Raw genomic sequence first — 16,155 nt, 5'->3', positions numbered from 1 at the left:
ACACTGCTGCTGCCCAGGAGCATTATTTAGTTCATAGATAAAAAGAGCACAGAATTTGGGTTATTGACCATAAACTGAATAAAGTTTCACTTAAGTCCTACTGTTGAAGGAACCTTTATTATTTCCCGTAGATAATTATTTGTTTTAATGCTGGATGAGAAAAGCAATTGCTATTTTTAGTCTTTAGTAAAGGAATAAATTTGGATCTAATTTTGTTAAAGCATGCTTATTTTGATAAGCCTGTCAGACTTACACCCTGCATTCTGTATTAATTTTCCTCAGGAACCAGAAACCACAGTTTCTGTTGAAGTAGAGCCTAACTTTATCGCTGTAGGCCCATATCACGTGGCTGTTGGTATGAATAATCGTGCTTGGTTTTATGCCCTTGGAGAGAAACGTATGTTCATATGAATGTTTTGCATAAATATCAAAAGCTTATGAAAGATTGAAAATAATTGTTCTGAATGAATTTATAAAAGCTTTTATACTATTTAACTGTATTAAAAAGAATTATGCACATGACAGTATATAATGGCAACAATGAAATTAATTTTAAATTTGCATGTTATGGCTTTGAATATAAATGTTCAAGGCCATTTTTAAAATTTTGCCCTAATTTTCTGTCAGCCCCATATGCTGATAACAGTTATCCATATCCAAATAGCATGTTCATTTAACTGTCTCAAATAAGCTTAGCTGGTAGAGTTTGAGAACTTTAGAGGTAAACTGAAACATCTCATGAACTCGTATTATACTAGGCTAGTGTAGTAAAGCACAGATTTACTGAATTCCCCCAGCATTTAGACTTTGGAATCTGTTCACTAAACAACAGGCCCATTCATTTAATGAAGAAATATCCCACAAGACCCATTTTCTGATATGTCCGACACTGGCCTTCTTGTCCTGTTAACCCTCCTTCATGCCATTATCTGGATCTCTGATCCTTACCCCCTCACAACTATAATTAGCTCAGGATACCCCACCTCTATCATGTGTAGACTCTAGTGCCTTCTCAACAATGAATGCAGAGTTCCAGTGCTCCCTGTCCCAACCTCTGGAAATAACATAAGCCAATAAGCCTGTGACTACTTGATTACTCTCCTCCAGCCTTACAGATTCAGCCTCAGAACATTACACTGAGTGGCGTATTTCCAAACTTGAATGAATATAATGCCTGATCAGGTTCATATATGAATTAAAAGCAGGATTAGGTCACACCTCAACCCCCCCCCCCCCCATACAGTTGCTCCACCAGTTAATAAGAATGTGGTTGATTTCACTCCATATTCATATCCACGCCAAATTCTTCTACTCTATATTCCTATCTACCCTGGTAAGTGTTCGCACCTTGTTTATCAAGTGTCTATTTTCAACTTAAATATATTCAGACACTGCCTTTGTGACATTTTTAGAGGAAGAGAGTTACAAACTCTCTGGAAGGTTTTCTAAGTATTGCCTCGTTTCAGCATTAAATGAATTACCGTTATTTTTAAACTGAAACCTCTTAGATTTAGATTTTCTCAGAAAAGCCCATGGTAGCGTAGCAGTTGGTGTGACTCTATTACAGCTCAGGCTGTCGTAGTTCAGAGTTCGATTCCAGTGCCATCTGTAAGGAGTCTCCACGTTCCCCACCCCACCCCCATGGGTTCTCCCCAGGTGCTCTGGTTTCCTCCCACAGTCCAGGGATGTACTGGGTAGGTTAACTGGTCATTGTAAATTGTCCCACGATTAGGGTAGGGTTCAATCGGCGTTGTCGAGGCTGCTGAAGGTGGCGCAGGTTGAAGTGCCAGAAGGGCCTACTCTGCACTGTATCGCTAAGTAAATTAACATAGAGAAAGCATCCTCTCCAATAATTGAAGGATTGTTCGAGGTCTTACATGCTGGAGCACTTGAAACACAATTGAAATCTGCAGTGGCAGCTAATATCTAATCATTAGCATCCAGCTGCTACACCCCACCCACTGTAGCCCCTCTGTACTTGATGCCCTCAATCAGGAAGGTGCCAGGCTTCCATAGTTACATCACTTGCAGAAATTTCTAGCTGTCATTAATTCCTCCAGGTAGCTTCTTTCTTTAATTTTGCTCTATTACTGAATAAATTGAGAAGATTAGTTGTCAAGACATGTTCCCTTGAAATTGAGGCGTTATCCAATGATACAGAAAGTTATTTTTATCCCAATAAAATACTAATTGATTTTCTGCTGTTTTTGATTTCCTTAGGAGTGGAGAAGCTAAAGGACATGGAGTATTTGGGTACTGTAACTAATATGTGCTTGAATTCAGACTATGCAGCAGTGCTTTTTGAGGGAAGAGTTCAGCTACACATGGTAAATATTCATTGTGGATCAAACTTTGCATTTAACTTCCCAATTTACCATCTTTAATTCAGATTTGCCAGCTAGTATAAATAATTGTTTTATTAAATAAGAATGTTAAAGCACCTAAAGCAGTGGAATTCTTTCTCTCAAAGGAATCTTTTAGTCAGCCTTATTTCAGATATATGTAAAAGATATCTTTAATGTATAAAAGGTTCTAAATTGAGCTGCCAAGAATTTCTCTCCAATTGAGTTTATATGTGCTTTATATGATGTGTGTATCATATATCTTAAAAAGGTTTAATGTAGGATTGAGCAAACACAAAGAAATCTGCAGATGCTGGAAATTCAAGCAACACACACAAAATGCTGGTGAAACGCAGCAGGCCAGGCAGCATCTACAAGGAGAAGCACTGTCGACGTTTCGGGCTGAGACCCTTTGTCAGGACTAACTGAAAGGAACGATAGTAAGAGATTTGAAAGTAGGAGGGGGAGGGGAAAATGCAAAATGATAGGAGAAGACCGGAGGGGGTGGGGTGAAGTTGAGAGTCAGAAAGGCAAAAGGGATGCAGAGCTGGTTCCCTTCTCCAGCTCTGTATCCCTTTTGCCTATCACCTTTCCTTCGTTAAGACTTTCCTTTCAGTTAGTCCTGAGGAAGGGTCTCGGCCGGAAATGTCGACAGTGCTTCTCCTTGTAGATGCTGCCTGGCCTGCTGTGTTCCACCAGCATATTGTGTGTAATATAGGATTGAGTTCAGCTTTGACAACGCTCAAAGACTCACAAGAGTACTACTGAAGAGTAATCAGCAAAAAATATGGAGCTTAGCAATCAAAAATAAAATCTGATTGGTACATAAGATTATCTGTAAATATGTAGAAGAATTATTTCATAATGACATGTCTGGTCTTCTAATTTTTGGTAATAAGCCATCTTGTTCATATCAAATAGCATTTTAGTACATTACACAATGCTGCATACCTTCAGGTCTTACATTATCATCATTTTTATTACCCATTACGGTTTGTTTGCTGTGTTCAGCAGAGCCTTTATAATCAATAAGGAATATTTTATTTTCATTTATTAAAAATACAAAGAGTTGTTCCTATTTACGTAAATATACATAAACAAAATATTGTTCTGATTAATCATGTAGGTGGAACTATTTTGAGTTACTGTCAATCAACTTCCAAGTAACTTTTTTTTTCATTTTTATGTCGTCCGTTTCCCCACTAAACAATATACTTTAACTAATATAATTTTTGTGGAAAAATTGCAAGACTTCTTACAACATGAAATTCAGTTATTAGCCCATAGCATGTAAGTTCTGAGTATGTTTATTATTCAAGTACTTGTCAACAGTTTAGTAAGTTTAGTATTGGGTACATTTTGGGAATTATTTTCCAAAATTTCAGTAAGATTCAAAGTGATGAAGTATTCAGAACTTCATCCCCTGAAACTAATATTCCTATTTAGCTGTTATTTATGAGCTCAGTATTTCATTTTCTTTCTTGACTATTAAGAATAGCTATCTATATTGACACTTGTTACTGAATCAGAATACTAAGTTTCTGTATCATGTAAAGCTTAAATGATCCTTAGGATAAAGCAATAGAATCATAGTTTTAAAAATAAGAACCCTATAAACTATTTACTTATATAAAATCATATGTAGAAATTGTAACTGGGACTGGAATTTGTTATATTCAAAGTTTTTATTCATCAATGAAAATTAGGCATTTTATGTTATAATCCACTTCCTTTATTCATTTTGATGCCCAACAATTACATTATTGCATTGGAAATTCAATTTTATTCCGTTGTGTTCCAAACTGAGTAAAATAAATTGTACTTTAACAGAATACAATGCTTCAATAATGCATTCTTGTTTAGGTCAGAAGTAAAACTGGACTGCATGTTGGTGGGCAAAATGCTGTTATTGCCAAATATTTCATTGGAAGGTTTCTTGAATTTGGAGGATAAAACACACCATGTAATTTATTCATCAAGGATTTTCACCTGTCAGCCCTCTAGTATAAATACAGAAACAATCCTGGGGCAGACAGTATTGATCCTCCAACATTATCAATGTTAATGCCAAAGAAAGCTTTATATATAATGTCATAATCTTAGACTTAGTTTCAAGATTTTTTATACACTTTCCCCATAATAGTACCTTAAAACTAACAGCAAAAGCTAATAATGTTATTTTTTTTCATTTGTAGATCAGTTCCAGCTTCGATTCTATGCTCCCAGTTATGCAGCAGGTATAATGCAGGTTATTCAGAAAGGGTGGCTTATTGAAATCAACTGATCAATAAGTATTGCTTTATTTTCAACGTGACATTTATCTGGTCTAGTTATATCTGTGATAGCCCATAACCATGGAATAGTGATGTACAAATATTTAAATAATTTGTCTTTTTTTAAACTATTTTGAAGGTGGCATTAACAGATTGTTTTCTTTTAATTAAGTTTGCCTCTATGAGCAACTTGCAAATAAACAATAATTAGATGACCTAGCAATCAAAATCATTGATGTTAGTTAACAGTGCTGGAAGAAGCCATGTGGTCCAGCATGACCATACTGGCTGAAAAGAACTATTTAGATTAATGACATATTTCATCTCCCACTCCACAGCATTATAAGTAACTGCACATCAAATGCTGAATATGAGTTTTCATTTCCACTATCCTTTTAGACCATGAGTTCTAGTTCTTCATCACTTTTTATATGAGAAAAATACTTAACTTCTGTTTTCTATAATGTGACTATATATGCATTTATTATTCTAGTTTGACAGTACAAGTTGAGTACCCTTTATCCAAAATTCGAAATGCATTCGAGCACTGACATGATGTCACAAATTGTAAATTCTACAAGGTGCCAGGAAGGTTCCCAAGCTTGCGCAAGTCTCTGCACACCACAGACGGTTCTGAGAAGTGACCTCATGTTTGTAAAGAACTGAAGTTAATGGAAATAGAAAAACACTGCATAAAGTGGAAAATGAAGATCTCTGTTGTGTATTGAAAGAGCAGATTTGATAGTGTCAGAGTGAACATATGCCGTTTAACGATGTGCTGATCATGAAACAAGCAAACATCTATCATGACAAAACTGAAAATTGTGTGAATGTTCAGTCAGCTGGTTGCAGAAATTTAAGGAAATGCATGGCATTAAATTTTTAAAGATTTGTGGTGATAATGCACCTGCTGATCATGAAGCAGCAGAGAAATTCTTTGAGTTTGCCAAAATTGTCTCTGATGAAAATCTAACACACTGAATGGCTGCATCAATAGGCAAGTGTAAATTGAAGTCTGCTTACTGGTAGCACATAAATCCAGAGTTGGAAATGATAGGGATCCCAACCTATCTCATTATATATTCCAAAATCCAAAATCTGGAACATTTCTGGCCCCAACCATTTCAGATAAGGGGTACTCAACCTGAACTAGTTTTTTTCTCATTTATAGCATGGCTTTCTTTCTCTTTTGTTTTGCTTATTTTTCTTCCTCAGCCAAACAAAAAACCACTTCTTAAACACTATATGTGCCTTTTGGTATTTTAGGCTGTGCATTATGAGGTCCTTGACACTTAAGAGTATCCTAATATTTATGGTGTATTCTCTTACCTCGACTGTTCTCTGAAATACATCTGCAGCTTTTTCCAGATTGAATTCCATATTCTAATTTCTGCCCACTTAACCATTGAAATGTTTGTGGAGCCTACAACTGACTCTTCTTCTTCATCTATCTGTGCCTTTCAAAATAAACATTTATATTGTCCTCCTTACTAACTTATACCTCCAAATGTCAGTAACTAAATATATGACATTATATGACATTATTCTTTCATCCAGAGCTGTGGAGTCCTTTGGGATTCCCCACATGATAAAGAATATTAGTGTCAGTGAAGAGGTGGACAAATAGCAGTGAGCGCGATGGAGTGTCAGAGTTTGGAGTTCAATCCCCGTGTCACTGTAAGGAGTTTGTACGTCCTTCTTGTGGAATGTGTGAGTTTCTTCCCATAGTCCAAAGATGTACCGGTTAGTAGGTTAATTGGTCATTGTAAATTGTTCCATGATAAGACTAGAGTTAAATCAAGGGTTGCTGGCAGTGTGGCTGGAAAGGCCTATTCTGTGCTGATTCTCTTTAAAAAAAAATTAATAATAATTCACAAAATTCTGAATACCATTGAATGGGTAAATTTGAAGATCATTTCCAGGGATTGACAACTAAGATTTGTAGAGGCAGAAAGCTTAAGTAGAAATTAGCTAAGTTTTCCAAATGGAAGAACTGAAAATGTTTGGAAGAATTAAGTTGAGGTCAATTAGCTCCACGTAGAGAGCTACCACTGCCATAGATAATTACTACCTGGACATTCATTCACAGTCAAATGTGGTATGCGGTTGTAGTTGCATCTTTAACTCTGCTTTAAAAGAGTTTAAACTTGTTCTCACTAAACTTAATAGAATGAGTTTTGGAAGTGGAATAGAACATGCATCAGTATAATTACTGATGAATTCCTAGGACACTAAAGCATATATGTGGCCACCATTACTGTAGAACAGGGGTTCCCAACCTTTATTATGCCATGGACCCTCGCCATTAACCAAGAGGTCCATGGATCCCAGTTGGGGACCTCAGTTGGAAACCCCTGTTGTAGAATAATGTTTTGAAATTGAACTTCCTGAGAAAAAATGCAGACAAACATACTTAAAAATTCATTTGTACATTCAAAAATAATAAGTGCAGTACAATTGAATTTGAACATGATTCTGGGTGTCTTTGCATTTAGAGAATTATAGTGCTATACAACATGGAAGTAGACTTTTTGAACCAAGTTTTCCAACTGAGCTAGTCCCATTTGCCTGTGGTTGCCCATATCCCTCTGAATTCTTTCTGTCCATGTAACTGTCCAAATTCCTTTTCAATATTATACCACTTCCTTTGGGAGTTTGTTCCATCTACTCACAACTCTGGGTGTAGAAAAACATCGCACCTCAGCTTCTTTGTAAACCTATGCCCTCCAGCTTTAGACTCCCCTACCCTGGGGAAATGGCTATCTCTGATGACCTTATCTCTGATTCTCATGATTTTATAAACTTCTCTATACCCTTCAGCCTCTTATGCTCCAGCAATTAAAGTCCTTGCCTATCCACCTTCCAAGTAACCCTACCATTCTCTGTAACATCCTCAGATCTTCTTTTATCCTTTCCAGTTTAATAACATCTTTCAAGGCAACCAGAACTATGTGCTGTACTCTTGCAATGTCTTGTACAGCTGTATCATGACACCCTAACTCCTGTGCTTATATTCTGTTCAATGAATACAAATGTGGCTAATGCCTTCCTTCACCTCCCTGACTATCTGTGTTGCCACTTTCAAGGTAGTATTATAATCTCTAGTCCAATCATTTTGGAATATTGAGTATACCTGTACCTGAACCTAAAATAAATGTTCTGAAGAACAATTGGTCCCTTTAGGATGGTCTGACTGCTGAATTAATATTAGAGATTTTTGAATTTTCTTATCTGAAACAAATATTGGCTAATTGCATATATAAATAGAAGTCTAACACTGGTTGTAGGAACCCATTTGAAATTTCTTTGCAAATAGATATACAAATAGACTATTATAATGTTGCCAATGTAATAGGAAGAAATCTGTGTAAGACTTTGTTTCTAAAGGGCAGAAGCACCAGCTTTTCTTCCAAGAGCTATCTGCCTGGCAATTCAGTACCAGAATCATCTATGTTCAGTTGGGCATTGCCTGAATACAGTGGGCTGAATGGCCACTTTGCATGCTGCAGATTTCTATAATTTTATGAACTGCATCAGGAGATGTGATTGCCATCTGCAGCTCATGTCTACTGCTAATATTGTTTAATGATTAGTGTGGCTTTTTCCCCCAATTATTGTCAAGATTATTTTCACATTGCACTGTCCATTTCATGACAAAAACTGCTGCCAGTTTAATGTCCTGGTCACATACAAATCATTTTGAACATAACTATTCCCACTAGTTTACTGACTAGTTGGTAACAGTCAAAGACATTGTTATTTATGTGCACAAATAGCATTTCAATGCAGGCTTGGAATTGTATCCACTTGGAATTTTTCATTGACTTTTGAAAGAGCTTCTGATACTTTCAGAATTTATCAGTCAGAATTATCACATGCACAACAAGGGTGAGTAAATCATGACTACAAATTTAAAAATGAACAAGATGTTCTCCATGGGTATCAGGGAATGCTATATATTTCAAGCCACATTTTTGTTTTTAAAATTAGATTGATTACTTCTCACCTTTCAAATTAAACATTAGCTTGTATCTTCTGTTTTCAGTACTACAAGAAAAAACAGAGAAATCATCACCAATATCCTGACCACTGTTTATTAATCAAATTTAATGGTCATTATTGTCCACACACAAAATAGTTGACAAGTTTACTGTGTTGCAACGGTGTCTAGTCATTAGACTGATTTTGAAACAATCTAAGTGAGTGAATCAGCTGTAAGGAGAGGTTTGACACATTTAGCTTGTTTCTCCGGGAGCAGCGGAGGTTCAGGGGTGACCTGATGAATCTATAAATTTATGAATGCTATAGATAGGGTAGAATATCAGTGGAAAGGTCAAACACTAATGGGCAATGGGTTAAGATGAGAGGGAATATTTAAAGGAGATACATGAGGCAAGTATTTTTAAACACAGGAGGCTAGAGGATACTTGGAGCATACTGACAGGGAAGGTGAAAAGCAGATAAGATGATAACATTTAAGAGGCATCCAGACAGACACATGAACAGGCAGGGGATAAAAAGAATGGGCCATGGACAGGCAGATGGGATGTGTTTAGATTGACATCATGGGTAGTGCACACTTGCTGGGTTAAATGACCTGTTTCTACTATGCTGAGCTGTTCTACGTCTATGTTCTGTATTAAGTGTTTTGTATGAGCAGAGATATTTATTTAATTCCTCTGTAATTTCATTATTCTCCATTATAAATTCATTATCTGACCACATTTGATCTCACTAAACTATTTTGATTTTTTTAATACCTGTAGAAGCTCTTAACAGTTTTTTCAGACAACTTGAGCAGGACAATATAATGATTGTGCCTATGGACGTTTGGTTATTTTTGTGCAGCTGCCAAAGAGGAGATAGAATTACTGTTTCAGGTCAAAACCTCTTGATCAGAATTCATATGATGAAGGTTCTGTATCGAGAATCAGGTTTAAAATCACTGTAAGATGTTGAGAAATGTGTTGTTTTGTAGTAGCAGTACATTGTGATACATATATAATAAATTTGTAGTGCAAAAGCAAAAAAATAGTGAGGTAATGTACATGGGTTCATTGACCATTCAGATATCTGTTGGCAGTGGGAAAGAAGCTGTTCCAAAAATGTTGAGTGTGTCTCTTCAGGCTCCAGAACCATCTACTTGATGGTTAAGTATATGTCTTCAGACTCCTGTACCACCACTTTAATGAAGAAGGAATGTCTGGGTGATGGGGATCCTTAATGAAGAATGCTGCCTTTTTCAGATGTTTTTGGTGCTGGAAAGGCTACTGCCATGATGGACTGGCTGAATTTGCAACCTTCCAATCCTGTGCAGTGGCCCCTCCGTACCAGATTGTTTTGCAACCAGTTAGAATGCTCACCACGGTGTATCTGTAGAAATTTGCGAGAGTCTTTGGTGACATACCAAGCCTCCTCAAACTCCTTATGAAATATAGCCGCTGTTGTGCCTTCTTTGTAATTGCATCAATATATTGGACCCAGGATAGATCTTCAGAGATGTTGACACCCAGGAACTTAAAACTGCTCACCCTTTTCACAGCTGATTCTTCAATATGGACTGATGTGTGTTTGCTCGACTCCCTTTCCTGAAGTCCACAGTCAATTCTTTGGTCTTACTGATGTTAAGGTTGTTGTTGCGATAAAACTCAACCAGCTGATCTGGGTCAGCCCTGTATACTTCCTCAACGCCATCTGAAATTCTGCCAACAATTGTTGTGTCATCTGAAAGTTTATGAATGGCATTTGAGCTGTGCCCAGCAACATTGTGATGGGTGTAGAGAGAGTAGAGCAGTGGGCTAAGCATGCATCTTTGAGGTACACCAATGTTGATCGTCAGTGAGGAGAAGATGTCATTTCTGATCTGCACTAATTATAGTCTCTCAAAGAGAAAGTCAAATATCCAGTTGCAGAGGGTGGTACAGAGGCCCAGGGTTTAGAGTCTGAAGCACTGACACTGATTCTTTCATCAGATGCTGCCTAACCTGTTAAGTGTTTCCAGCGATCTATTTTTATTTTATATGTATTGGAAGGTATTTGCTGTTCCTTCAATTTCAGGAATAAATCCTGTAGGCTGAGGAAGAGAGAGAAGTTAAATATACAGTATTTATATATGGAAGATTGGTGGATTGGTCTTGATGGCCAGAATGACTTTTTTTCACTTTCTAATTCTCTTTTGTAATATAAACTAGTGTCAAAGAAATTATTTCACATTAATTTGAAAATTGTCATGTGTATCTTTTGATCTTCCAGAGCTGGGCATGTTAATCCAATTTTTTGTGTCATAAAAGTTAAAATTTTGCAATTTATGGCAAATGGGTCATGACATAATGATTCATTTTATTAACTTACTAATTCTGATTTGGTTGCAGATTGAAATGGAAGGTATAGAAGCACAGGAGGAAAGAGAAACTCGTCTTTTTCCTGGGCGAGATGATAAGTACCGAGTTACATGCCATGCGCTTGCTGCTGACTTCTTAATCTATGGAACGGATGTGAGTTTTCTCCCAATGTCCTATAGTCCCCACCACAATTGACTTGGTTAAAATCCAGAGTATCTCTGCCATGTAATAGTCGTCAGCCATCTGTGTTATATTGATGGTACCTGTCTCAACAGATGATGTGGCAGAAGTACTGAATGCCTATTTTTTAAAAAGTCAGTGTAGCTCAGAATACTGAATAGTCTTCTTCTATGCTCTGGTATTCCAGTATCCAGTATATTGAAATACAGCAACATTCAACTGACTTATTCTTCCTCCAAACACAAATGAAGTCCTAACCTATTCAATCTTTCCTTACAACTCAAGTCCCCCAACAACATCCTTGTAAATTTTCTGTTTACTCTTTCAAATTTATTTACATCTTTCTTGTGGGTAGGTGACCAAAACTGCACAGAACACTCCAAATTAGGCTTCATCAATGTTTTATACAACTTCAACATAACGTTACATTTCCCCTGTACTCAATAGTTTGATTTATGAAGGCCATTGTGCCAAAAGATTTCTTTATGACCCTATCGACCTGTGATGCCACTTTCAATGAATTATGGACCTGTATTTCCAGATTCCTTTGTTCTACCTCACTCCTCAGTGCCCTGCTGTTCGCTGTGTGAGACCTACCCCGGATGATCCTACCGAAGTGCAACACTTTGTAGTTGTCTGCATTAAATTCCATCTGCCATTTTCCAGCTGGTCTAGATCCCGCTGCAAGCCACAATGGTCTTCCTTGATGTCCACTACACCCCCAATCAGTCTGTGATTTCCTGGTTTATTTTTAGAGCCTTTCTTAAACAGTGGAACCACATTGGTTATCTTCCAATCCTCTGATACCTTACCTGTCGCTAAGGATGATCTAAATATCTCTCCTGAGGCCCTGGCAATTTCTGCACTAACCTCCTGCAATGTCTGAGGGAACATCCCGTCAGGCCCTGGGGACTTAATCACCCTAATTTGCCTCAAGACAGCAAACAACACCTCCTCTTTAATCTGTAGAGCATCCATGAAATTGATGCGATTTTCCTCACTTCTATAGACTCTCTCCTGGGTAAATCCTGATGCAAAAAAAAGCATTTAAGATCTCTCCCATCTCTTTTGGCACCATTTATGGATTCCTATTCTGATCTTCCAGAGGACCAATTTTGTTCCTTGCAGTCCTTTTGCTCTTAACATAGCTCTAGAATCCCTTTAGGATTCTCCTTCACCTTGTAGGCAACCTCATGCTTTCTTTTAGCCCTCTTCATTTCTTTCTTGAGCATTCTCTTGCATTTCTTATACTCCATAAACACCTCATTTGTTCCTAGCTGCCTATACTTGCAATGCACCTCCTATTTTATTTTTGCTTAACCAGGTCCTCAATATCTCTTGAAAACCAAGGTTCCCTACACCTGTTAACTTTACCTTTTATTCTGACAGGCATGTGCAAGCTTTGTACTCTCAAAATTTCACTTTTGAAGGCGTCCCACTTACCAGGTACACCTTTGCCATAAAACAGCCTGTCCTATGTCATTGGTATACCTGCCAGATCCTTTATGGTACCATCAAAATTGGCCTTTCTCCAATTTAAAATTGCACCCATGTACCAGACCTATCCTTTTGCATATTTACTTTGAAACTAATGGCATTGTGATCACTCAGTGCAAAGTGTTCACCTGGACAAACTTCTGTCTCATTCCCTAATAGCAGGTCAAATATCACACCTCTCTTGTTGAGACTTTTAAGTACTGATTAAGAAAACTTTCCTGAAAACATTCAATAAACTTTTATTCCATCTAGTCCTTTTTATAGTATAGGAGTCCCAGTAAATATGTGAGAAGTTAAAATCACCTACTATAATAAAGCGTTTTTTCCAACAGTCTGCGATTTCTCTACAAATTTGTTGCTCTAAATCCCTTGGGCTGTTGGATTGTCTGTAATATAGCCCCATTAACATGATCATACCTTCTCATTACTCAGTTCCACCCATAATGCCTCACTAGATGAGTTCTCCAGTCTGTCCTGACTGAGCACTGATGTGACACGTTCCCTGACTAGTAATGCCACCTCTCCTCCTGTTCAAGTGTAAAACAATGGAACCCTGGAATATTGAGCTGCCAGTCCTACCCCTCCAGCAACAAAGTCTCACTAATAGCAGCAGTATCATACTTCCAGGTGTTAATCCATGCCCAGTTCTGGTCGCCTCAGTATAGGAAGGATGTGGAAGCATTGGAAAGGGTACAGAGGAGATTTACCAGGATGCTGCCTAGTTTAGAAAGTATGGATTATGATCAGAGATTAAGGGAGCTAGGGCTTTACTCTTTGGAGAGAAGGAGGATGAGAGGAGACATGATAGAGGTGTACAAGATATTAAGAGGAATAGACAGAGTGGACAGCCAGCACCTCTTCCCCAGGGCACCACTGCTCAGTACAAGAGGACATGGCTTTAAGGTAAGGGGAGGGAAGTTCAAGGGGGATATTAGAGGAAGGTTTTTCACTCAGAGAGTGGTTGGTGCATGGAATGCACTGCCTGAGTCAGTGGTGGAGGCAGATACACTAGTGAAGTTTAAGAGACTACTAGACAGGTATATGGAGGAATTTAAAGTGGGGGGGTTATATGGGAGGCAGGGTTTGAGGGTCGGCACGACATTGTGGGCCGAAGGGCCTGTAATGTGCTGTACTATTCTATGTTCTATGTTTTTTTCATCTGCCTCTCCTACAGCAGTTCTTGCATTGAAATATGCATAGTGTAGGACACTAGTTGCACCATGCTCAACCTTTTGATTCCTGACTTTGTCTGAGGTCTTAGCAATGTGACTCCAAAACCTCTCCCCTATCTTTTCTGGCACTGTGGTTCCCATCCCCCTGCAACTTTAATTTAAACTCTTTGTGCAAACCTTCCTGGTAGGATATTAGACCCCCTCCAATTTATGTGCAAACCATCTCTTCAGTTCAGTTCCCAGCTTCCCTGGAAGAGAGCCCAATGATCCAAAAATTTTCTGCCCTCCCTCCTACAATAACTCCTCAGCCACATGTTACTATTTCTGGCCTCACTGGCACATAGCACCGGTGGCAATCCTGAAATCAGAACCCTTGAGGTCCTGCCCTTTAACATGGCACCTAATTCCCTGAACTCTCTTTGCAGAGCCTCATAACTCTTCCAACCTATGTTATTGGTACCAACATGGACCACAACCCTGCCACTTAAGAATGCTGAGGACTCGATCCGAATATCCCAGACCTCGGCACCTGGGAGACAACATACCATCTGGCAATCTCATTTTCATCCACAGAACCTCCTTTCCATTCCCCTAGCTAACAAATCCCCAATCACCATAGCTCACCTCTTCTCACCACTCCTCTACTGTGTCAGGCTCAGTGCCAGAAACCTGACTGCTGTGACTTTCCTATGCATGGAAATTATCCCTGCCCCCTACCCCCCCCCCTACAGTATCCAAAGTGATATTCAGATTCAGATTCAGTTTATTTGTCATTTAGAAACCACAAATGCAATGCAGTTAAAAAATGAGACATCGTTCCTCCAGAATGATATCACAAAAGCATATGACAAAACAGACTACACCAGAAAATCTACATAACATTTGGCAATCCCCAATCCAGAGTCCGGAGAGGCTGCTGCATATTAATATTGCGCTACTGTCTTAGCACGTTCCCCAGAACAGAGCTCCAAATCCACCAGACAAAACAAGACCAAAAACTAAAGCTACAAGACCTGCACAAAACCACATAGTTACAACATATAGTTACAACAGTGCAAACAATAGCATAATTGATTAAAAAAAAACAAACCATGGGCACAGTAAAAATAGTCCAAAGATGTTAAAGGACTATAAATTCAAAAGAAATCACCACACAGTTTCCACAAGTCCCCAGGGTCCCGACAGACTCACCATCCCACGCCGGCGGCAGAAGGGAGTACCCCCGCTATGGACTTCCACGGCGCCGCCCGACTCAGCCTCGCAGACGCAGCACACAATGAAAGTTCCGTCGAACCCAGCCTCACAGAGGCAGCACACACCGAAAGCGACCTGACCGCAGCGGACTCCGAGTCCGTCGAACCTCCAAGCCGACGACCATCCCCTCTGGCACAGCTTCTCCGAGCACCATCCTCTGCCGAGCGTATTAAGACGGCCCCGCCAACGGCCATCGGCAACGCGACCCCAAGGACTGGGGGCCTGTTCTTCCCAGCAGAATCCCGGACCTCACAGCAGCAGCAGCAACGAAGAAGGTCTTCCTGGAGATTTCCCGATATTTCTCCATGCTCCCACGTCCGTTTTCAATCGATTATGATTGCGCACGGCACCCCACTTCACAAATAACAGATAATCAGCTCCAGAGTGGCCACTGCAAGCTGCGTCGCACCGCCATCTTGGAATCAATTAATATACCTGTTATTGAGGGGAAATGGCCACAGGAGTACTCTGCACCGGCTATTTAACCCCTTTCCCCTTTTTGACTGTCACCCAGAGTTTACTGTGTCTACACCTTGGGTGTAACTACCTCTCTATACGTTCTGCCTATCACCCCCTCAGCCTCCCAAATGATCCAGAGTTCATTCAGTTCCAGCTCCAGCTTCAACTCCCTAATATGGAGTGTTAGAGGCTGCAGCTGGATGCACTTCTCACAGGTGTTGTCGTCAGGGACACTGGAGATCTCCCTGTCTTTCCACATCCCTCAAGAGGAGCATTCCACTATCCTGCCTGGCATCTCTACTATTCCTAATCAAGCAACTATAAAGAAGGAAAATCCATAAACTGGAGAAGAAAATCTCTACCTACGGCTTTTTTTACCTTCTCTCACTCAAGCTTCTCCATACTGAAGCCTCCAAAACCGCACTCCAACAATACCTCTTGCCCCAGCCTTACTTCAATTTGTTCTTGTCAATCAATCCCAAATGTTGATTAATCATTGCTCAAAGCACCAAACTGCTGTGGGTTGCTGCCTTTTCTATTCATTTGGCAAACCTTAATGAGCTATATCTTCTCAAGCTTCCAATCTCCAATTGGCCAATCCCATCATCTCCATATTCCCATCAGACTGATCACACCT

At 39.1% G+C, this 16,155-nt stretch overlaps 1 protein-coding gene across 3 annotated transcripts in view; it reads left to right on the top strand.

The window, feature by feature from the left end:
• The window catches only part of wdr19 (WD repeat domain 19), a 112,484-nt gene that overhangs the window by 46,843 nt on the left and 49,486 nt on the right, over positions 1-16,155 (top strand). For 2 of the 3 annotated variants that reach the window (XM_073064824.1, XM_073064826.1), the window contains exons 12-15: positions 283-397; positions 2,221-2,327; positions 4,538-4,579; positions 10,987-11,109. In XM_073064824.1, coding sequence (XP_072920925.1) covers positions 283-397; positions 2,221-2,327; positions 4,538-4,579; positions 10,987-11,109 — 387 coding nt within the window. The remainder of the gene's footprint in view (positions 1-282; positions 398-2,220; positions 2,328-4,537; positions 4,580-10,986; positions 11,110-16,155) is intronic. The other variant, XM_073064825.1, reaches the window with a different exon arrangement.

This window comes from Hemitrygon akajei, chromosome 13, assembly GCF_048418815.1.
Source record: "Hemitrygon akajei chromosome 13, sHemAka1.3, whole genome shotgun sequence".
Classification (NCBI taxonomy): Eukaryota; Metazoa; Chordata; class Chondrichthyes; order Myliobatiformes; family Dasyatidae; genus Hemitrygon; species Hemitrygon akajei.
Note: the sequence above shows the minus strand (reverse complement) of the source record. Positions and strands in the feature narration are given on the sequence as shown.